This window comes from Quercus robur, chromosome 7 (genome assembly GCF_932294415.1).
Source record: "Quercus robur chromosome 7, dhQueRobu3.1, whole genome shotgun sequence".
Classification (NCBI taxonomy): Eukaryota; Viridiplantae; Streptophyta; class Magnoliopsida; order Fagales; family Fagaceae; genus Quercus; species Quercus robur.
Genome location: NC_065540.1, coordinates 31,809,612 through 31,834,267, shown reverse-complemented (window position 1 = coordinate 31,834,267; position 24,656 = coordinate 31,809,612). Strand labels below are relative to the sequence as shown.

Sequence of the window (24,656 nt, the reverse complement as noted above, 5' to 3'; positions counted from 1 at the left end):
CTATGTAGCAACAGATTTTGTGTGTGTGAAGCAGAGGCAACCTTTTTCCTTTGGGTTTGGAGAGTGAAGAAGGATAATGAGAGATTTTGGAGGTTAGGCAATTGCAAATTCTTAGGTTTTATTTGACCCTTTTTTTTTTTTTTTTAATGATTTTTCAAAATTTGATTTATGGGCCTTTTATTTCAGAGATTAAAGACCATTTTTTTTTCAGAGTTTAAGTTGGGCTTAAAAAAAAAGGGGCCAGGTTCATGGTGATGGTGTGCAAATTTGTATTGCAGGGGGTTCAAAACAATTTTTTTTTTAAATATTATATTTATATATATATATATATATAAAATTTTGGGTTAGGGGGTTCATTTGAACCCTCTGCCTATAACATACTGCTACCCTTGCAGGTGAGTAAGGGTGAATGTCCCTTACTCTTTCAAGCTCTCTATTATGTGAAAAATTAAGGTTTCCCTTGTACAGTGACGATGTTCTTACTAAAAGGGAGGTCTTTTCTCTACCTCACTTCCTTACAAACTTTCTACTCTTTTCTCCAATGTCCTATCTTGGTTCTTACCCTAATAATCTAGCAACGTGTTCCTCTTATAGTCCGAGGAATGTTGTTAGGTACAAAAGATAGATATCAAATCGTGATTTCCCTATTTGAACCCTAATACAGTTACTGTACTGTGTAATGGCTGGAGGAGAGAGTAAGCACGCCAAGGTCAGTGTAGCGATGTGAAAAGTGACCCTGCCATTATGTGGGGAACAATCCTTGGACAAGAAAAGGGACATCAGGGGCATTGAGAGTGATGCCCGTATCCCCAACAGTGGTCCAGCACAAGCATAGCCAATGAAAGGGAAGGATTTTATAACCTTTGACCAAAGAGGGTCACTATCTCCCTTTTGTAAGTGCTGGGTGTCTATGTTAGGTGCAAATCTCACTCTTTCCCAAGATGATCACACCGTTGGCACGGACCAAAGATCTTTTCCTATAGCCAATGTTTCCTCTCCTTTGCTCATAGCCATTCCACGTGTAGGGTATGGATCCAATCACGTCAGCATTCTCACATGCCTTGGCTGGTGTACTGTGCAATGTGCAATTCATGAACATGTATGTGATGTAATCTACCCTAAGGGATGACATATGAATGCATAAACACGAGATGCACGTGAACAAGTGCACACAAGATATAATCTATCCTAAGTGATGACATATAAATACATGGGCATGTGCAATGCATGAACGCATGTGATGTAATTTATCCTAAAGAATAACACATGAATGCGTCAGGATGTGAGCATTTATTGTAAGAAAGTGTGTGGCATATGCATGTCTAAAGTCTAAATCTTAGATTTTGAGGGATCAAATTTTGAAATTTGAGGGAGGGGGGCAGTATGTCATTTTCTGTATAAATTCTAATTTTTTCACTATTCTAATGGAAAATTGGAAAAGTTAGGGGTATTGAATTCTTAACTCTGAAACCAACCGTATGTAGCGTGGCTTAACTCGATTATTATAATTTTTATTAAAGGATTTTACTATCAAAGAGAATCAAACAAGATAAAAACTAACCTTGAGATTTATATCAGAGATACAGAGATGAATTTCCTCAATCTAAACGGAGTCAATAATAAAGTGGATGGCATTACGGGCCAGTGTGTGAATTGCTTCGTTTGCATGTGTTCTAATGTGTTGGAAATCCCAGCTCCTTAAGCCCATAACCAAAGTCTTTGCACCTTCATAAGGAGCCCGAAGTAAGATGAGTTTTTAGTACTGTCACGAAGAGGGGTTGAATACTGAAAAAAAGGCCCAAATCCGTTGGGCGTAAATAAAAGAAAAAGGAAAAAGAAAAAGGAAAAATTGAAAACAAAAAAAAAAATGGCAACCTCGCGCGCCTGTAAGTAAAACTGAAAAAGCGGATAAAGTCTGAGAGCGTAGGGCCTTCTACTCCAGTGAAGTGAGTCTCTCATTGAAGCGAAGCAAAGCAAGAATCAAGAGAAAATGTTAGCAAACCCTAGCAGTAGTAGCCTCTTCAAAACTCCCTGTTACTCTCGAACCCTCACTCTCACCCCTTCAAATTGCCCTCGTCGCCTCCTCACCAGAAAGAAATCCAGGTTCCGTTCCTTATCATTATCTTCATCATCTCACATTTTCTTACCCACCAAAACCTTTCTTGGTGCTACTATCAGAGCAGGAGCCGCCTTCCAAGAACATCAACCCTTGGACTCCGACTCCGACTCCGACTCCGACTGTTCTCCTCACCCTTACTCTATCAAAATCCCCGTCGGTGATAGACATGTAACTCAACTTTAAACTCTTCTTTTTTTCTTATTATTATTATTATTTTTATCGAATTGAAATGAAAGAAATTGTTTTTGTGTAACTGAAAATATAATAATAGGCTTTAGGATATGGTGGCTTTTACTCTTTAGGGAAAAAAAAAAAATAGTTGTAAGTATATATATCGTATTGAGGGGAAAAAAGTATTTATATAATTTTTTTTTATTAAGTGCTTGTGAATCTTATGATACACTATCCAATTTACATTTTGACAACTATGGATACTAGAAGTAAGAGGAAGTTGCTGAAAGAACCTAAAATTTGAAGCCGACGAGCTCTAGCCTCTAGCTCAAAAAGAACTTCATCTTCTATAATAATAGAAGATATGTATTGAATTATTAACAATGCCATGTGAATTGTTACTGTGTGCTTTAAGATTATGTATGTCTCTCACTCAAAATAGGTCTTTAATGATATACTCTTACAATCTTTTGTGGAGGTGCAGCCACAGAATATTTTAGAATTGGTCCTTGTTGCAATTGAAGGTTTGGATATCAGGCTTTAAAGTCATTTACTTGGAGTGATTTGTAATTTAAATATTGAGAAAATGTATGGCGATTGACCATGTTTATTGCATTGTTTCATTCATCTATTGTGTGTTTTTATTTATTTTGAGTGGGTTTTTTTCGTTGAATCTCCCTTTTGTATCCATTTGACCTTAGGCAAATGTATGTACCATAACAAAAAGAAGGAAGATTTTGCTCTTACACTTCTTAGGATTCTAAGCAGAAGACCTTAATCTGCTATTAGCAACTAAGGGAATTTTGCTTTAGTCTTATTGAGATAGTAGGCCCAAACTAATTATTGGAATTTTTTTTTCTCCGATTCTTTTAACAGTTCCAAAGGATTGAAATAAGAAGATTCATTATTACCCTTGTTATTGCTAATGAATGCATGGATGGTTGGGTTAAAAGTCATATTATGGGTGTTATCTTCAAGCCGGATATTGAAAATGCTTATGAGCATGTCAATTGAGAGACTCTTCTTTACATATTGGATTCCTACTTGCATCTCCACGACCCATTTCTTTATCTTAGTTAATGGTTCCCCTGTTAGCTTTTTTTTTTTAAAAGAGCTGAAATGCACCATACTGACTTATAGTCTCACGCCACTGCCGCTGGTGCTGCCAGCATGTTTACGCTACTTCTTATTCTTCTTCTCACGTCGCTCCAGCATCTTAGATCTGTTTTTCTCTTTTACAATTTCCCCCCATTGCCCCTTTTCCTTGTTTTTTCTACATCACAAACATGAATAACTGATTTAAGTTTGTATGAGGTTTTTGTGATAACGAGTTAGAGTCAGTTGATTAAGTGATTTATGTTTTTTTTTATTCTAATGTTCCAATATGTGAAGTTTTTGATTGTTTGAGGTACATGCCTAATTTGTAATGGTAAGGTGTTTGTGATTGGGAGTTAATATAATGTTCCAATATATGAAGTTTTTGATTGTTTGAGGTGCATGCTTAATTTGAAATGGTAAATTTATGTTTGTTGTTTTAATGATATGTTAAGAAGTTCAGATGGTATGCCATTCCCATGCATTAAGAGATATTAACTGTAGATGATCTCATTAAAAGAAATATTATTTTGGTATCTTGGTGCTGTATGTGGAAGTGTAGTGGAAACTATGGATCATTTGCTAATTCATTATGCATTGGCAAACAAGTCATGGTCTTATGTATCCTCTATGTTTGGAGTCCAATTGGCAATGCTAATGAAAGTGATCGATGTACACTTTGGGTGGAGAGGTTAGTTTAGGCACATGAGTTCTCTCATTTGGAATATGTCCCCTTTATACTTAATGTTGACAATTTGGGGGGAAAGAAATAATCTTACTTTTAATGGTATTTCAGTGTCAATTATTGAGTTGAAATTGGCGTTTTTGATATTTTGTGATTGTTGTTTGAGTGGTCTCTTGTGCTTTAGCACTATTGATGTGCTTCCTTATGTATCTTTTATTGATTCATTTTCTTTCTAATTGTAATTCTTGAATACAGTAAGTTTTTAGAAGAGTTTTGTATACAAATCCTGTGTTACATGAGGTTTCCCTCAATTCTAGTAAAATATAAATTTTGTTTTTTCAGGAACGCTCTTTTTATTGGATTTTCTACTGTATTTAGAATTCTGGTCATTTGGTGTACATGTTTATAAGAAAGGGTAGCTGAATAGCGCTTATTTGAATAAATATCTAATTTCTGTTTGGGATCTTTGCAGATTTTGGTTGAGACAGGCCACATAGGAAGACAAGCTAGTGGTGCTGTTACAGTAACAGATGGAGAAACTGTAAGTTCCACCTTTGCTCATCAGCATTACATTCTTGTATAATTACAAATAAAACCCATACCTTTCTAGCGCTGTCTGTCTTTCTCTCCACCCATAGGGGATTTGTTTGTGGTGTCATTCTTGGAGATAAGAAGATTTTTTTTTAATATTTTTTTTATAATAATTTTAATTTAATTAAATTATTTATAATTTTTTTATTACTAAAGCACACTTTTGGTCCTTAAAGTTTGGGGTTGTTTTCATTTTGGCCCTTTATGTTTAAAATTTTATTTTAGTCCTTCATGTTTGATTATGTTTTCTGAATGGTCTCACTGTCCATCTCTGCTAGTAATCTTGCTAGTAATCTAATTGTTAAATTCCAGATTAACGGTTAGATTACTAAGCACTCATTTGGCACTTAATGATTAGAATACTAAAGGAGTTGGATGGTATGACCAATATGAAAACTGAATCAAACATGAAGTTTCAAAATGAAATTTTGAAACATAAAGGGTCAAAATGAAAACAATCCAAAATTTTAAGGGTCAAAAGTGTACTTTAGTCTCTCTTTTAAAAAAAAATTATCTCGACTAATAAGTGAAGATTTTTGGTAATAATGTGCTTAACATTGTCCCTCAAGTGAGATCCAGATGCTCTTTCTCATTCAAAAAGTTTGTAGTTTAACTTTATTGTTAGTACACCGGAAGTATATGGATGATATTTTTATACAATCATAAGATGTGATATAAATATATATATATATATATATATGTATGTATATAATTTTATTACAAAAATAGGTTTCTACATAACCATGTTGTACTGTGTAGAAAAGGAATAAATGTATTAATTATTTTATTTGCAATGAGATTCCATTTAGGTGTAACCTGGTAATTAATAAATTGTAACTGTGAATCTGGGATTTTCCAGCTTCTGAAGAAATAACAGATGTATGTTTCTTCTTGCAGATCGTGTACACATCTGTTTGTATGGCTGATGTTCCAAGTGAGCCTTCAGATTTTTTTCCTTTATTTGTTAATTATCAAGAGCGTTTTTCTGCAGCAGGTCGGACTAGGTGTGTCTTGCATCTTTGTTTTCCATTTCATAGTTATTTTATTTGTTTCATGAAAGAATACTTTTTTTTACACACCTTATGTTTGTTATTTTCTTAGTGGTGGGTTTTTCAAACGAGAAGGGAGGACAAAAGATCACGAGGTATTAGGCCTTAACTTTTGAGTAATAGAAATCATATAATCCCAGCTGGCAGTTGAAGCTGTCTTCTTAAATGTGGATATTTTTCTTGAGATTAAAAAATATGATTGTTCTTTGGTACTTTGTTTCATTGGGCTTGTATTTGGGGGTGTATGAATTGTATTTCGTTATCTAATTTTTTAGTCTCTATTTCCTTTAGTTCTTGATTATATTGTATCTGTTTCTTGTTCAGAGTGTTCTCCATCATGAACATGATGTTCAATTTTTTTCAATAAAAGTCTTATTACCTATTAAAAAAAAAAAAAAAAAAAAAAAAAAAACACTGGATTGTGTTGGAAAGTTCATGAAGGCTTGCTTTGTGTTTTTCTGTGAAAATCTAATTGGCTGAGAATAGTGAGAACAAATAATTTTTAGTGCAAAAGGTTGTTAACTCGTTCTTTTCTTGGGGCATTTTACTTGAAAAATACTTTTTTTTTAAAGCTTTTGGTTGATGCTTTATTAATTATAATGCCTAATTAGTGACACATGACTTTGCACATCGTAAAAGACTTAGATTTATAAATTGTTGTTGTATGTGCAAATTTGGGCCTTAGTCAGTTGAGCATTTGCTACTTAATTCTGTTATTGCATGACAGTGTTTGGCTTTCATTGGGTTATGCTGTGGAAGGTTGTTGAAATCTTTGTTAGAGTGGGATGTTCGGATGACACAAAAGCAGTTTCTCTTGGAATGTTAAGCCCGTCTGCATTATGTGGACTATTTATTTGGAGGGAGAGGAACGGTAGAACTTGAACTTTCCATGATTGTGATAAAATTTGTTTTCCTTAAATCGTTACATTTTTGGATTACTGCTTTGGACAGTATTAGTTTTTCTTTTTTGTTTTCTTGATTTGTTGAGAGTTAGTGAAGAAGATTATTCAAAGAGAGGAGCTAAGGAAAATTGTTACAACCCTTAACCTTTATATTCCACTTCTTTACGAGAGTTAGTTACAAAGGGATGGGAACATTCTGAAAATGAAATTTGGTGGGGACGCCTCACCTTTACTATATTCTAGACTCTTGTAGAAGAGTGCAAAAACAATGGTACTACTCATAGGATATTAGCCAATTGTTGGATAAATTATTTGAATTTAGTTTAGTGATAAAATAAGATTTCCTAGATATATTAATATCGTTATTATTTTGTAACAAAATTAATTCCTATGTTTTAGGATAGGATTGGTTCCTATATTTTAGGATTTGTTGATTAGGTATCTCATCCTCGGCTATTTTATGTACGTTGAATGCATTAATGAGAATTAACTATTAAGTTGAAAATCTTATCAAAAACTATGAAGTTGAAAATTAACCCAAAAAGTCTATTCTCCCTCTCAAGTTCAGGGGGCTAGTCACCTCGAATCGACTAAGTTTTATTTTTATTTTCCCGGTTCACAACATTTGGTATCAGAGCGATTTGATCCATTTGAAGCATCAACATATCTCATCAAGCGCCGAAACATCTAGCTAGCACCATCATCAACACAACAAAATATTTTCAAAACCACAGTGCATTGACCCATAGCCAGCCACTGAATACTATAAGCCCAAAAAAAAAAAAAATCCAAAACCCAACTCACAGTATCCATCAAACCATTCACACATGTTTCCACATGTAGCACCCAAAAAAAAGAAGATATGCCTCATCAAGCCCATCATGTGTGCACTAGGAAGCACCTGCACGGATTTGGGTGTGGGTGCACTTGTTACAAAAATTGCATTTGAAGATCAAAGGATCAACGAAGTAGAAAAGATAGATCAAAGGGATCTTCTTGTGTTTACGAATAAGTCTACCTCAATCCCACACATTGACTTTGTCATTCCCGATGAGTCCAAGGATGTGGGAAGCAATGCATTTATGTTTCTGGTGCTCACAAAAGTGGTTGAAGAATTGGTGCAAGTATCAAATATCCAAATTCTTATCCTTCAACACTTTAAAATTCGAGGTCGAGTTTTCTCTAATTGGGGAAGAAGGATGTGGAGTAAGAAAGTATTGATTTCCACGTTTTAGAATCTTGAGGACAAGATTTATCTTGAAGGGGAATGGAATGTTATGACTTGGGTGTTGGATAAATTATTTGAATTTAGTTTAGTGATAAAATAAGGCTTCCTAGATAGATTAGTATTGTTATTTATTTGTATTCAAATTAATTCCTATGTTTTAGGATATGATTGGTTTCTATGTTTTAGGATTTGTTGGTAAAGTTATCTCAAGTTTGGCTATTTATGCATGTTGAATGCATTAATGAGAATTAAACAAAAAAATAACCCAAAAAATCTATTCTCCCTCTCAATTTCAAGAGGCTAGTCACCTCAAATCAACTAAGTTATCTTTTTATTCTTCTGGTTCATAGAACACTCCCCCTCAAGCTGGAGCAAATATGTCATAATAAGCCCAGTCTTCTTTTTTGATGGATAACTTATGCAATTTTACTAATCAGAGAAAATAGAAACTTTGAGTTCACAATGGCGAACACAAAGAAACAAAAGAAAATGCAAAAATATTATATAGCATATCTAAGAGAATCTAGGAACGCAAGGACGGATGAACAATTAGAAAAGCCCCACCACATTGACCATTCAAAAGAGTGCAGCGAAACATAGATTTTAATTGATCCAAGGAGTTTTTGGTTTCCTGAAAAAGGCAATGATTCCACTCCTTCCAAACATTCACATTAAACAACTTGGTACCATATTCCAATTTCCAAATGACTGAGCCATGCTTCCTAAACCAATTCCTCCAACAAAACAATAAACTTGCAACAGACCCTGGCATGACCCAATGAATCCCAAATATCTGAAACACAACCCCCCACAGGGCATGAGCAACGTCTCAATGAAGTAAAAGATGATCCAATGATTCCCCCTTTGACACATACAAGACTAATATACTAATGGCAATCCCCTCCTTATAAGATTATCCAACGGGAGGATCCGACCTAAAGCTCGTATCCACATAAAGAAAGCAACCCTTTTAGGAAACTTAATAGTCCAAATACCCTTTCATGGAAATGGGGAATTAGTATCACCCCGAATCACAATAAAAAGACCATTTCATGTTTATTTTGTTTCTCCATTGAGTTGAGATAGAACTATTTGATATCTTTTTTTTTTTTGATAAGTAATAAAAAATTTCATTGATAAAAAAGAGAGACACTCAAGTACACAGGGGGTATACAGGGGTGAACAAATCAAGAACGAACATTACAAAAATCAAGAAAATCCAAAATAGAAGATAAATGATGATTCCTCCACACAGACAACTAGTCCAATAAAGTTCTGAAAAATAGAAGCTTGATGTTAGGCAAGGAACGCTTGCTGTCTTCGAAACACCTGCTATTTCTCTCATTCCAAATGCACCACAACAAACAATGAGGAACAACCATCCATATATCTCCATTACGATGGTGACCAAATTGACCTTGCCAACAAGCTAAAAGCCCAACGACAGACATTGGCATAACCCAATAAACTCCAAATAAACCAAACACCATATCCTACAACTCCGAAGCAATCGGGCAATGAAGGAAAAGATGGTCAACAGATTCACAATTTGATTTGCACATATAACACCAATCCAAAATGCAAACCTTTCTTTTCCTTAAATTGTCAATAGTCAGACATTTCCCCCAGGCAGCGGTCCAAACAAAGAAAGCCACTCTAGAAGGAATCTTCTGCTTCCAAATGCTTTTCCAAGGGAAAAACTGCTCACTATGGCCAACTAGGAGATGATAGTAAGCGCTAACCGTGAACCCCTTACTCTTACAAGGAAGCCAACATCTCTTATCCTCTCCAAACCCCCTTACAGGAGTGCAATAAATGGTATTGATGAAGCTCCGGAAAGCTTCCAATTCCCAATTATGCACATCCCTACAAAAATGAATCTCCCAATGGAGGACACCATTGGTGAACCTCATTAGATCCGCCACACTTGTCTCTTTGCTACGACAAATCCTAAATAATTCAGGATAGCGGTCAGCGAGAGAAGAAGAACCACACCAACTATGAAGCCAAAACTACACTTTTGAACCATCTCCAATTTCAAACTGAAAAAACCGAGATAAAGAGTGCCACCCCCTTCTAATATTTTTCCACAAACTAACTCCATATGGACCAGAGGAAGAGCTAGAACACCAACCACCCCAATCACAACCATACTTCACCTCTATCACTTGACGCCAAAGAGCATCCCTTTCATGGCCAAATCTCTATAACCACTTCCCTAATAAAGCTACATTGAAAGTTCTCAGGTTCCTAATCCCCAACCCACCTGAAGCAAGCGGAGAACACATCGTAGACCAATCAACCAGATGAAATTTAGGCTCATCTCCAAGGCCACCCCACAAAAAATCCCGCTGGATCCTAGCAATTCGGTTGGCCACCTAAGCAGGAATAGGGAATAAAGAAAGAAAGTAAGTAGGAAGATTAGAGAGAGTGCTTTTAATTAAAGTGACTCTATCCCCCTTGGATAAATATAATTTTTTCCAATCTGCTAATTTTCTTTCCATCTTCTCTAAAATTGGGTTCCAAATTGACTTGTCCTTAAATTTTTCCCCCAAAGGGAGACCCAAATATTTCATTGGGAGAAACCCTTGCTTGCAGACTAAGACAGCCACCAAGAGATCCATGTTATGAACTGCTCCCACAGCTACCAGCTCAGACTTACCTAAGTTTACCTTTAGACTAGACACAACCTCAAACCAAATGAGCACCATATGGAGAAACAACATTTGATCAATATTAGCATCACAAAAAATTAGAGTATCATCAGCGAAAAGGAGATGGGAAACCATCAATGACCTTCCAGCAGAAACACCAACATTAAAACCTGACAAACGACCTTCATGGACAGCCTTATCCAACATTTTATCGATGACTTCCATAACCAACACAAATAACAAAGGGGACAAAGGATCACCTTGCCGCAACCTCCTTGAACTTCCAAAAAACCCATGGGGAGTACCATTAATAAGGATAGAAAAACGAATCATAGATAAACAAAAAGAAATCCATCACCTCCACTTAACAGAAAAGCCACAACGCTCAAGCACTTGAGTAAGAAAACCCCAGTTCACATGATCAAAGGCTTTCTCTATGTCCAATTTACATAACAACCCTGGCTGACCAGACTTTAATCTACTATCAAGGCATTCGTTGGCAATAAGAATGGAGTCAAGAATCTGCCTATTTAGAACAAAGGCATTCTGGGGAGCTGAGATGATCTCTCCTAAAACCATGCGAAGACGAATGGCCAAAACTTTAGCAAGAATTTTATAAACCCCCCCAACAAGGCTGATAGGCCGAAAGTCCTTTACATCCACCGCAGCAGCTTTTTTAGGAATGAGAGCAATGAAAGTTGCATTCAAGCTTTTTTCAAATTGACTTGTAACATGAAAATGGTGGAACACAGCCATGATGTCTGATTTGAAAATCCCCCAGCAAGCTTGGAAGAAAGCCATCGGAAAACCGTCAGGGCCAGGAGATTTATCCCCATTAAACTCCTTGATGACTTCAAAAATATCAGCTTCCTCAAAAGGTCTTTCTAACCAAACCGCATTATCCCCTGATATCTTACTAACGAAATGTCATTTGGTTTGATTATTTGTGTTGGTTTGATGCAATACCAATATAAATCTGTTGTTATTGTATTGGTTTAAACTTTGAAACACTAATAAAATAGTTTGTGTTGGATTAGTGCTATACTCATGTTTATTAGGTTATAAATTTGTTTTTGTTTGTGTTGGTGCTGTACTAATGCTCAATTAAAAAAAATTTGTCCAACTAATGGGTCCAACCTGAACTAGGTGGGTTGGATTGGACCCTTGTGATGAGTTGGGTTGGGTTGGATTTTGTTCAACTAGACCATGGTGGATAGGATTGAAAAAACCCCTCAACTCGACCTAACCCGATCCATGCACACCCCTTATTTATTTTGATAAATAACAGAATTGTATTAAAAAGAAGCCCAGGTACACTGGGGGTGAACATGGAAAACAGTACATCAAACACATAAATTACAAAGATCAAGCATTTCAACAAAACTAAAACAAGGGAAAAGATTAAAGGAAACACTCCACTCTAGCAAGGAATGCAGAAGAAGAGATTTAAGATCAAAAGTAGACCGCTCCTTCCCTTCGAAACATCTTGAGTTCCGCTCTCGCCAAATACACCATAGGACACAATGAGGGATAGCCCTCCATAAATCAATGCTCCGATGTCCACCAAAGGAACCTTGCCAACTCGAAAATAAATCAGAGACACCATGCGGCATAACCCATTGAAGACCAAAAAGAGCCCACACCATAGACCATAAATCATAAGCAATAGGACAATGAAGGAGAAGGTGATTCACCGATTCCCCACTCTTTTTACACATATAGCACCAATCAACAACTACGACACCCTTATACCATAAATTCTCAGTAGTCAAAATCTTACCTAATGAGGCAGTCCACGAGAAGAAAGCAACCCTAGGTGGGACCTTTGAATGCCACACAGGTTTCCAAGGGAAAGAAATGTCAAGAGTAGAGGAAAGGGAGAGATAGACCCAATGAACACTCGATGTCGGGCTTAGCACACAATGTACAACACACATCTATCCAATTCAATCCACGTAATTCGGGGTATCACACATGACATGTGCAATCAATATTTTAGTCTTGAGCGAGGAATTATTATTATTATTATTATTTTTTTTTTTTTACTTATCAAAAAAAATTTCCTTGCGCAAGACTAAAATATTGATTGCATAATACAAGGGATTCATATTCTTTCTCAAATAGAGTAAATGTGTTGCAAACACTATCAAAATAAACTTTGCAGATTGGTCGTGCATCAAAGTAACCCCAATGTTGGGTCCTATATTGGATAGCACTAGAGAGTTGATCAGATTATTCTCCTAATCCCATAGGCTTGTGGAAGCGGCAGACGTAATGAAGGTAGTTGAGCCTTCTGATGAGTTGGTCGCATCACTTGCAGATGCAAAGGCTGATGGCTTGTCACATATAGGTGATCAAATATATGATAAGCCATCATTTATTTCTTGCCAAATTCAAATTTCTGGAATTACCAAAAAAAACCAACCAGACTACCATTATAGCATTATCTAACACTGAAAATCAAACAGTAGGGGGAAAAAAAGAATCCATTTCATTTATTTTTCACCAAATTCAAACCCTCCCAAAATGTAAATTAAGCACCCCCAATTAACATGATTATAAGCTTTTTTGAAATGTAGTATGAGTATAACCTTTGGGGTACAGAATGAGAATTGAATCCAAAATCTATCTTCTTTCTAGAAATGCATTGTTGAGAATCTGTCACAAGCTTCCCCAACACCTGTCTAAAACAGTTTTCCAGGACTTTAGCTATATGTTTGTACACATCCCAACTAGGCTAATTTGCTGAAAATTGTGAATATTGCAAGCATCGGCCCTTTTTGGCACTAGTTATTAAGGATATATCCAATAATTTCTTAAACATCATACACTCATAAAACTCCAGAAAAAATTCACAATATCTTCTTCCACAGCACCTCTTGAAAGCTATCAAAAAAATTTATTATTAGGAGTTACACTTGACACGGCCAAGTTTCTCCCACCTCAAAAGTTGGTGCGGAAATCATACACTTGATCCTCGTCACATGGCTGGATGATGGAATCCCACTACCAGTTGATTCCAATTAATTCATATTAATGTTGATTGATGCTGAGACTTTTGGATTTGATTTGATTTTTTATTTTTTATTTTGGTATTAAATATATAATTGATTACGAGCTTATTTCCATATTTGATGTAATTTATTATGATTTTTTTCCTTATTTGATTCATCTTTGGATACCTACTTAAAGGCTCTAGAGAACATTTTGGAGTATGTTTGATTTGATGAATAAAATTTTGTTAAATATTTTCCAGTTACTTGGTGCTGTTTCCAGGCAACTTTAGGTTCTGAAACCTAGGGTTCAGAATTCAGATTCTAAATTCCTGCACACATTCCCTTTGCAAACTTTGTGCTGCGTCAAGCTTATTATTATTTAAATTCATGAAAATGATTGTTGATATTTTTCCTCTTTTTAGTCTTTTACCATTGCCTTTGATTTAGTTGGCTGAACGTAATCGATTGGATTGGAGATGAGCATAATTTGTTGATTCTAACATGGTCTTGCTTTTTAACTATCTAATGAACTCTTTAAAACAGTCAACTTCTCTAAGCAAGCATGGTGAGAGCGGTAACTCTTTTTTCTTGTTTCATATGGTGGTTTCACAATGACAAAGAATGGAATCTTTGTGGTTCTTCTTCCAGGTTTTAGGACTAGGTTGAATAGTTAATGGGTTGGATGTGTATTTCCTTTCGCTGTTGGAGTGGGCTTCTGCTGTTGCATTTTCATCTGCTTAACCTTCTTTGTTTCTTTAATTCTCTTTCCCCCCTGGGCTTTTAATTCACTAGGTGCTTTGAATTTGAAAGACATCTCTTGTTAATTCTATTTCCTTACTTCCAACCTAGGACGGTAATAAGAATTGAAGAACTATTTCATTTGTTAAAGCATGATGTAGCATAAAATTGTTTAGCATTTGATTCTTTACAATAAAATTTATTCCATTTTATCGATGAAGTTGTTGTATTAGTTAAGTCCTTACTTTCTGTTGTGTGCAGGTTCTTATTTGTAGATTGATTGATAGGCCTTTGCGCCCAACAATGCTTAAGGGCTTCAACCATGAGACTCAGATACTATCTTGGGTAAAATCCCTGGTTATTCCTCCTGAAGAATGCCTTTCTTATATCTAGTTTTCTGTTGTCTTTATATATTGTTTCAGTTTGCATCATTTGGAAATCAGATGCTTGTGTTTTGTGGCCTTTTAAACAATGGAGTGACTAATAGCTGCTTGCTTTGAAATTGGGATCTCTGATATTTTCTTTAATTTGTAAGTTTACACAACCAGTGGTGTTTTTTTCTTTTGATAGGTAAGAAAAAGTTTATTAAAGATACTACAATATGCCCAAAAAGCTCAAAGTAGTCAAAAAGTACAAAACAAGGAAAGAAAAAAACAGAAGACTAACTACAAAAAAGAAGAGAGCTAATAAACAAAGGGATGGAGTCACAAGATGTGAGTCTCCAAGCCTAAGAACAATCAAACCAATAACCACTAAAAGAAGCAAGTAATTGATCATCAGAACTATTCACATCCTCAAAAGTATGACGATTACGTTCTCTCTATATGCACCATGACAAGCACAATGGTACTAATTTCCCCAGGAAATTTCTCCAAACAAACAGAAGATCAAAAACCGTTTTTGGTAGGACCTAAGAAACCTCAAAATATTGGAAGACGAAATGCCATAACTATTGAGCCTTATTACAATGAATCAACAAATGATCCACAATCTCCCTACAACAGTGACACATGAAACACCAATCAACAAAATCAAACCCTTTATTCTTCATATTATCACTAGTGAGTATCTTAATCCAAGCTACGGTCCAAGCAAAAAAAGAAACTTGCCTAGGGGCCTTCACTCCCCAAATACCTTTCCAAGGAAAAGTGACGGAGCTCGTAGAGCATTATAGTGCAATTGAATGTCAAGGTTTCCATTCTTCTTCTTAGTCCATCTCAATCGATCCCCATTATCAGTTGAAGGGGTATTATTTTCCAAAAAATGAAGAAAATCCACCATAGAACCCACTTCCCAATCGTTCAAATCCCAAGTAAACCTCACATCCTAAGGCCACCTTTCCCCTTCCCTCTACCTAGACAAGGATAAAGCAACAGAAGCTTCATCTTTATTAATGGCTATCCCTTACGAAACTGGAAACGTCATTCGAAAAGGTTGATCCCCACACCAACAATCATGCTAGAATTTCACTCTATTCCCCGCCCCAATCTCAAATTGGATATGTTGTCTAAAGTCCTCCCAACCCTTACGAATGTTCCTTCACAAACCACAACCATGAACACCCCTTCCCAACTTAGAAATACATCCCTCTGCTCTTCCCCAAACTTCATAGCTATCACCCTTCGCTAAAGTCAATTCTCCTCCTTTCCAAAGCGCCATAACCATTTTCCTAATAACTCTTTATTAAGGTAGTCAGTTTCCATATCCCCAAACCACCGTTAGCCATAGGAACGCATTTTATCCCATCCTACCAAATGGTGCTTAGATTCACCCCTCATACCTTCCTAGAGAAAGTCCCTTTGCAGTTTTTCAATCTTATTGGCCACACTAGTAGGAACGGTAAAAGGTGATAAGAAGTAGGAAGACTTGATAATGTACTTTTGATCAAAGTTAGTCTACCACCTTTGGACAAATACAACTTCTTCCAACCTGCCAATCTTCTCTCAGATTTCTCTAAGATAGGATTCCAAATAGAAGAAGATTTATGAGAGGCCCCCAAAGGCATGCCAAGATAAGACGGGTAAATTCCCAACCCTACACCCCAAAATCCTTGCCAAAACATGCACTTTATCTACCGCCCCAATTTGGACTATTTCTTCAAGCCAGTGACAACTTGAAAACATAGAAGCAACATCTGTATATGAAGAATTTGCTCCACTTCTGCATCATAAAACAAGTTTGTATCATCGACAAAAAAAAGATGAGAAACACAAACTTTATCGTCCCACCTACCATTAGCCTTAAAACTGCTAATTAAACTAGCCCCTTCCTACTACAGACCTCCATCATGATCAAATATAGCATAGGAGATAGTGGATCTCCTTGTCTCAATCCCTTCAAACTTCTAAAAAAATCAGCTGGAGACCCATTAACCAAAACAGAGAACTAAACTGTGGAGATACAAGTGCGAATCCACCCACACCATCTCTCTCCAAAACCCATCATCCTCAACAAATCTAGGAGTACCTCCCAATTCACATAATTGTAGGCCTTTTCAATGTCTAGCTTGCATATAACCCTTGAGATTTGACTCTTCACTCTTCTATTCACACATTCATTGGCAATAAGAACTGAATCAAGGATCTGTCTACCACCCACAAATGCATTCTGAGATTCTGATATTAGCTGGTCTAAAACCCTTTTTAGGCGATTTGCTAACACCTTAGCCAATATTTAATACACGCTCCCCTCCAAACTAATAGTCCTAAAATCTCTAATATCAGATGCATTATTCTTTTTAGGAATTAAAGCAAAGAAAGTAGTGTTGAGGGATTTTTCAAATTTACTATATTGATAAAACTCCTCAAAGAAAGCTAGTACATCTTTTTCCACCACTTGCCAGCAATGATGAAAAATAGGTCATAGAGAAGCCATTCGGACTTGGAGCTTTATCCCCTTGCAAATTCCTAACAGCATGGAGGATCTACTCCTTATCAAACTGCCTTTCAAGTCATCCCCTATCCAGCCCCCCTATTTGCTCAAACTCTAAACCCTCCACCATAGGTCGCTATACCTTAGTCTCCTGATACAATTTTTTATAAAACTGTACTATTTGAGAAACCTCTTTAGATTCCTCCTCATATAATACCCCATTTACCTCCAAAATACCCAAATGATTGTACCTTCCTCAAATGTTTGCCATCTTGTGAAAGAATTTAGTATTATTGTCGCCTTCCTTGATGCATAACATTCTCAATTTTTGTCTCCAAAAAATATCTTCCAGGGATAAAAGTTGCACTCGATTTGAGAGGAAGAATCCACAACCTTACCCTCCATCCATTATTATGGAGGGAGGAAGCACTGTTTAGAGCTAGAGCTCATTGGCTGAAATCTTTGATCTTATTTATTTATTTTTTCAACAATTGAATTGCAAAACTCCAGGGGGATTTCTTATGGGGTGGTCTCGGGAATGAACCCAAATTTCACCTAGTTAAATGGGCTACTGTTTGTACCCCACTTTCCTCAGGTGATTTGGGTATAAGGAATTTGAGACTTTTTAATGAAGCTTTGCTTGGGAAGTTGCTGTGGAGATTTGGGCTTGAAAGAGATGCTTTTTGGTAGCAGGTGATAGAGGTGAAGTATGGTTGTGTATAGGGTGGCTGATGTACTAGCTTTGTTGCTAGTCCTTATGTTGTTAGTTTGTGGAAAAATATTAGCCAGGGTTGGCCTTCTTTGTCTTGCTATATTCTATATGAAATTGGTGATGGGTCGAGGGTGAAGTTTTGGTATGATCGGTGGTGTGGGGAGACTCCTCTTGTAGTTAGCTATCTTGAATTATTTAGAATTTGCTGAGATAAGGAGGCAAGTGTGGCTGAACTTAAGAAGTTTCATAACGGTGTCCTTCATTGGGATATAAGTTTTTTAAGGGATGTCAACGATTGGGAAGTGGAGGCTTATTCGAGCTTCATAGTTACCATTTATGGCTCTTTTGTAAGGGGAGAGGGATTGGGGAGGATAAAATTTGTTGGAAACTAGATAGAAATAAGGGGTTTATGGTTAGTGCTTATTACTCTCTTTTAGTTGGCACTAATGATTTATTTTTCCCTTGGAAAAGCATATGGAAGCAGGGGATCCCTTCTCAAGTGGCCTTCTTTGTCTAGACTGTTGCTGTGGGGAAATGTTTGACAATTGACATTTTAAGAAAAAATGTATGGATTTTGGATTGGTGTTATATGTGCAAGTGCAATGGTGAATTGGTTGACCACCTTTTCCTTCATTGTCTGGCTGCTATGGAACTATGGTCTATGGTTTTGGGATTATTTAGAGTAAGTTGGGTTATGCCTAAGTCAGTTGTGGGGCTCCTAGCTAGCTGGCAAGATTGGTTTGGTCGCCATTGAAATGGACATACATGGATAGTTCCCCATTGTTTAATGTGGTGTTTTTGTAAGGAAAGGAATAGCAGATGTTTTAACAATGATGAGAGATCTTTGCTAGACCTGAAGCTATCTTTCTTTAGAACATTATTGGATTGGTGGTCAGCTTTGCGACACCAATCTTTTACTTCTTTTCTTGATTTGTCTTGATTTATGTAATTTTGGTACTTGATTTGTTAACTCCTGTATACTCCTTGTGTACTAGGGTGTTCCTTTTTTGATATCAATAAATCTTATTAATTATTCAAAAATTTTTTTCAACAATTTCATTTCGAAGATCTGGTGCAGTAAGATTTCTTTTTTGTTGCCATTGTCCTGATTAGCAGCCAACGTATCATACCATTCTCGGATTTTGTTAATGATGCAGGGCATTTCCTGTACTGTTTTGAGTGTTGTTGCTTGTTCGTGGATATGAAATATGTAAGGATAGTATAGTCTATTATTAGTTGTAGAGAGTGCAAATAGAATTCTAGCTCTTGTAATTAGTTTTTCAGTTGTAACAGAATATTCTTTCCCTTCCTAAGGACTATTTCTGTTTTGTTAGAAAAAGGCTACATCATCCAAGAAGAGTGAAGTAGCAAAAAGATACATACAAAAACACAAAAGAAAGCAAACTATGTACAATAAAGAAGGGAATCTAAGAACAACGGAACAGAATCATTGAAAGTGAATCCCCAAAAACGAGACCAGTCAAACAACATCCCTGTCAATAATGCTATAAGCTGATCCACCGAATGCTCCTGATCCTAAAAAATACAACTATTCCACTATCTAAAAATATTCACATAACACACAAGGGGACCAAATTCCAAATATTCAATGCATGCTTTCCCAACCAATTTCTCCAATGTATTAATAAATCACTCACCTTCGGAAATATCCAAGATACTCCAAAAAGCCGTTATCATGCAGGAGCATAACCAAGACTATCTCAATATTTTATTTTGGATTTTTATTGGATAATTTTATATTTTAATATTTTTATTTATTTATTTATTTTGAGTTACGATAGGGATGGAATTTCATATCCTTAGATAAGGATTAGTTTAGTATTTGAGTTCGATTAGGATTTGTTTTAGGATGTCTATTTTTATCTCGTGATTCATGGAAGTTGTATATAAAACTTTAGATGATTTCTTTTGTATTCAGACTATTATTAATATTATTCAAATTATTCGTGCAAAGTTTGCATTGCATTTGGTGGTGAATCCAAACAACCATAGGTGGTGAAGCCTAAGGTCTACAATGGGATTAATCTATGTGGGAAGCCTAGGTTGTCCTACATCAACTTTAGTATCAGAGCTTAATCTGATCTATCAAGTTTTCAGCGACCAAAAAAAAAAAAAATTGCCATTCTTTTCATCACTGCGAACCCAGACTTTCAAGCCAAACAAGAAAAACATCCAGCCACTCTGATCAAACAGCCATGTGAGGAGGCCACAATCCACTTTTCTTGCTTCAGTTGCATGACCCATTGCCCAATCTCACTAAGCCAGCCTAATCAAGGCCCAATGTACAAGATCACCGCATCACATTACAAACATCACTAACGTGCCAAGATAGAGCAAAGCCATGGTTAGTGATAATTCAAGTTTGCAAGCTCAAGTTCTTGTCACAATTTCCTATTGAAAATTTTATTCTGGTGAATCATAGTAGTCTCAGAAGCACCAACATTTGATGGACATCAAGATCCATGGACCCTCATCAACTGGCTAGATGAGATGGATCAATTCTTTGATCAAATATGTTGGCTAGATGCTAATAGGGTTAGGTTTGCTAGGATAAAATTGATAAGTAGAGCTAGAGACTTTTGGTATAGTATTGAGAATTTACGCAATGGAAGGAGCAAGCCTGCCATAATTGATTGGAATGAAATGAAACAAATACTTAGAGAGAAATATGTTCCCCAATCCTATCAAAAGAATTATCAACCTCAATCCTCTCATGGAAATTTTCTACATCACAGACAATATTCAATAAGAAAACACCTCATCCACCGCCATAGCTAAAGACTTAAGAAATATAATAAAGTTTTTGCTAGACTCTTCTACTAAAAAAAAGGATGCTCAAGTTCCACCAAAGACTAATGTTGATATAAAGGTACAAGTGTCAACAGATGATATTTCAACATTCGTGCAGCAAGAAGAACCTATTGTAGAGTCTACACAAGAAGAGAAATTTCAACAAGAGAGGGAAGATTTAGAGGGTGCACTTGATGTGAAAGTTGATTTTGATGAAAGTGCTACTATTCAGCCCTTCATGATCCATGAAGATCTATAAATTGATGAAGTCCAAAAGGATGATACCATGGTTCAAGATAAGATTGTGCCAGCTCCACACATTGATTTTGTGTTCCAGGGGAGTTTCATGGTGTTGTGGAATTGAAGATTATTCTACTCATGGTGCTTCCTAGATTGATTTCTAAACTGAAGGAAGTATTAAGCGCCAGAGTCCTAATTCTTCAACACTACAAAACTCGAGGTCGAGTTTTCTCAAACAAGGATAGTGTGATGCAAGGGCATAACCAAAAACTATCTCAATATTTTATTTTGGATTTTTATTGTATAATTTTTTATTTTAATGTTTTATTTATTTAGTTTGAGTTATGATAGGGATGGAATTTCATATCCTTAGATAAGGATTAGTTTAGTATTTGGATTAGTATTTGAGTTTGATTAGGATTTGTTTTACGATGTTTATCTTTATCTCTTGTAATTCCTAGAAGCTGTAAATAAAGTTCCAAATGATTTCTATTGTATTCAAACTATTATCAATATTATTTAGATTATTCATGCAAAGTTTGCATTGTGTTTGGTGGTGAATCCAAACAACCTTAGGTGGTGAAGCCTAAGTTCTATAGTGGGATTAATCTTGGAAACCCTTCACAATGAATCAACATATGGTTAACATCCTCCCCACTTCGCCGACAAAGACAACATCAATCTACCTAAATAAGTCCTCTCCTTCTTAAGTTATCACCTGTAAGAATCTTTCCCCATGAAGCTGTCTAAACAAAGAAAGAAACTTGATGTGGAGCCTTCACACGCCAAATACTTTTCCAAGGAAAAATAATAGAAGATCCCCTTAAAGCACTATAAAAAGAATGAATGTTGAAATCTCGATTTTTCTTCAACTTCCACCTCAATTGATCCGTATTTACATTTAAAGGAATATGAATATGAAGCTCCAACTAGTGAAAGAACAACCCCTTTTAACTCCACCTCCCAATCATTAAACTCACGTTGGAATCACACATCCCAACTGTGTCTTTCCCTCATATTAGAGCACTAGCATCTGGGGATGCAAAAAAAAAAACCTAATTTATATCCTCAAACACCAATTTATTTATTTTACCGATCTATTTTACAACTCACCTTACATCCTAGTTTTTATTTTTCATACAACCCAATAAAATAATATAAACTACTTAATAAAATAATAAAAAATACTTCTCTCTCTCTCTCTCTTCACCCACAACCACAAATATAACCAACTGGCAACCACCAAATCCATAATAAAAAACTAGCCGCCTCCACCACCACCACAATTAGTATCCAGCCAAAAATCAATTCCATAGCAAAAAAAAAAACACACACACACACAACCCAGAAGTCTCAATCCACTGGCATGGCTGGACCACAGCCCCATGACCCATACCCATCAAGGCGTGAGAGAGGGAGGCAAAGGATATAGCGGCGAGCAAAGCCCATCAAACCCAAGACCCACGGCGAGCAAAGCCCACGACCCCACGCCCCCACGGCCATTGGCAACCCACAACCCAAAACTTGAAATAGCCAAGCCAATCTACAGCCACCCACCCACCCAATGCCGATCTGAAGCCACCCAAAGCCGATTTGAAGCCCACCCACTGAGAGAAAAGCAAGTGTCACTGACTCACCGTGAGAGGAAGAGAGGAGAGAGAGTGTGAGAGAGAGAGAGAGAGAGAGAGAGAGAGGAGAAAAGAAAGAAGATAGAGGAGTGAACTCTGAAAGTGAGAGGAAGAAAGAATGTGAGAGATCAAAATATTCTATTTTTGTTTACAACCCCATGAACAATAAGGTTGCATATATACAACCTTATTGTAGTTAGGATGGAAAAAAATTTAGGTTTACATACCCGGATGTAGCATGATTTTAAGGGTTTATGTGGTAAAATAGCAACTGGGGACCTTTACACCCCCAATGCTAGAGCTCTTATGTCTCTCCAAGACATCCTCATTAATGCCTCTCTATTTGATGCAATTGCAAATAATCGGAAACGTCAATGTCATAGGCTGATCTCCACACCACCAATCATGTCAAAATTGTACCCTATGCCCTAAACCAACCTCAAATCGAGTATACTTGGAAAAGTCCTCCCACCCAATCCTAATACTCCTCCACAGGCCATAACCATGTGAACTTCTACCTAACTCCGAACACCAACTCCCCTATCCATTGCAAACTTTGAAACTACTACATGCCTTCATAAACAATTCTCTTCAACTCCAAAATGCTACAATCATTTCTCCAATAAAATATTGTTGAAGGTAGTGATCTTCCTTATCCCTAGTCCACCACATTCAACACTTATGCGAATCCCCCATCCCCCCCCACCCCCCCAACCAACCAATAAAAGAAAAAAAGAAAATTCCTTTGCAACTTTTCAATCCTATTTGCCACACTAATAGGGATAGTGAACAGAGATAAATAATATGTTGGAAAGAGTACTTTTAAGCATTGTCAAATGACTGCCCTTAGGAAGATATAACTTTTTCCAACCCACCAATCGGCGCTCCAACTTCTCCAATATCAGGGTCCATATAGTAGCGGACTTATAAGACACTCCAAATGGCATACCAAGATAAGACATTGGCAAGGACCCAATCTTACACCCCAAAATCTTGGCTAGAACCTCCACATTAAACTCCCCAAGTGGAACCATCTCACTGTTACTCAAGTTAACCTTCAAACCAGCTGTAAAGCATATTAGCAACATTTTGATATGAAGGATTTGTTCCACACTAGCATCACAAAAAAGAATAGTATCATTTGCAAACAAGAGATGAGAAATGCACAACTCATTATTGCCAACACCATTCTCATTAAATCCTTTTATGATGCTAGCCCCCTCCATTTTCCTTAACATTCTACTAAACATCTCCATCATCGACAAGAAGCATAGGACATAAATGATCCCATTTTCTTAAACCTCTCGCACTACCAAAGAATCATTCACTAAAACTGAGAACTGTACAGTACAAATACATGTACGTATCCACTGTCTCCATCTAGCACCAAATCCCATCCTCCCTAGCAAATAAATCAAAGCATCTCAATTCAAATGACTGTAAGCCTTCTCAATGTCTAACTTGTAGATAACACCTGGAATCTTACTTCGAAGTCTACTATCAACACACTCATTAGCAATTCAAACTGAATCCAAGATCTGTTGACCACCCATAAAGCATTTTGAGAATCCAAAATTAGCCCATCCAACAGCCTTGCAACCTATACTACAAAACCTTTGACAAGATCTTGTCTACACTACTCACTAAGTTAATAGGCCGATAGTCCCAGATGTTAGAAGCTTAGGGATGAGAGCTATAAATGACGCATTTAATGACTTCTCAAACTTCCCATACTGATAGAATTCCTTAAAGAATGCTAAAACATCACTTTCCACTACCCTCCAACAGTGATGATAAAAAGCCATAGTAAAGCCATTTGGCCTGGGGGATTTATCCCCCTCCACATCATGTACAGGTAGTAAAATCTCCTCCCTTTCAAATCTCCGCTCAAGCAACCCACTTTCAACTACCCCAATATGATCAAAATATAATTTATACGCTATTGGTCGCCATGCCTTGGCCTCCTTATACAATTTCTCATAAAATTGTACAACTTGATTAGTCACCTTAGACTCCTCATATTCCACCCCGTCCACTTCTAAAGTACCCAAATGAATATGCCTTCTACGAGAATTTTTCATATGATGAAAAAACTTAGAATTGTTATCCTTCTCTTTTATCCACAAAACTCTTGATTTCTATCTCAACGAGATTTCTTCCAGAGAA

At 36.5% G+C, this 24,656-nt stretch overlaps 1 protein-coding gene across 3 annotated transcripts in view; it reads left to right on the top strand.

Moving 5' to 3' along the window:
- The first annotated feature begins 1,854 nt into the window (after positions 1 to 1,854).
- The window catches only part of LOC126693113 (polyribonucleotide nucleotidyltransferase 1, chloroplastic), a 68,776-nt gene continuing 45,974 nt past the window's right edge, over positions 1,855 to 24,656 (top strand). The window contains exons 1-5 of one of the 3 annotated variants that reach the window (XM_050388992.1): positions 1,855 to 2,287; positions 4,543 to 4,611; positions 5,559 to 5,665; positions 5,763 to 5,805; positions 14,490 to 14,573. In XM_050388992.1, the coding sequence (XP_050244949.1) occupies positions 1,991 to 2,287; positions 4,543 to 4,611; positions 5,559 to 5,665; positions 5,763 to 5,805; positions 14,490 to 14,573 (600 nt within the window). In that variant the 5' untranslated portion in view covers positions 1,855 to 1,990. The remainder of the gene's footprint in view (positions 2,288 to 4,542; positions 4,612 to 5,558; positions 5,666 to 5,762; positions 5,806 to 14,489; positions 14,574 to 24,656) is intronic. The other 2 variants (XM_050388991.1, XM_050388990.1) reach the window with 2 other exon arrangements.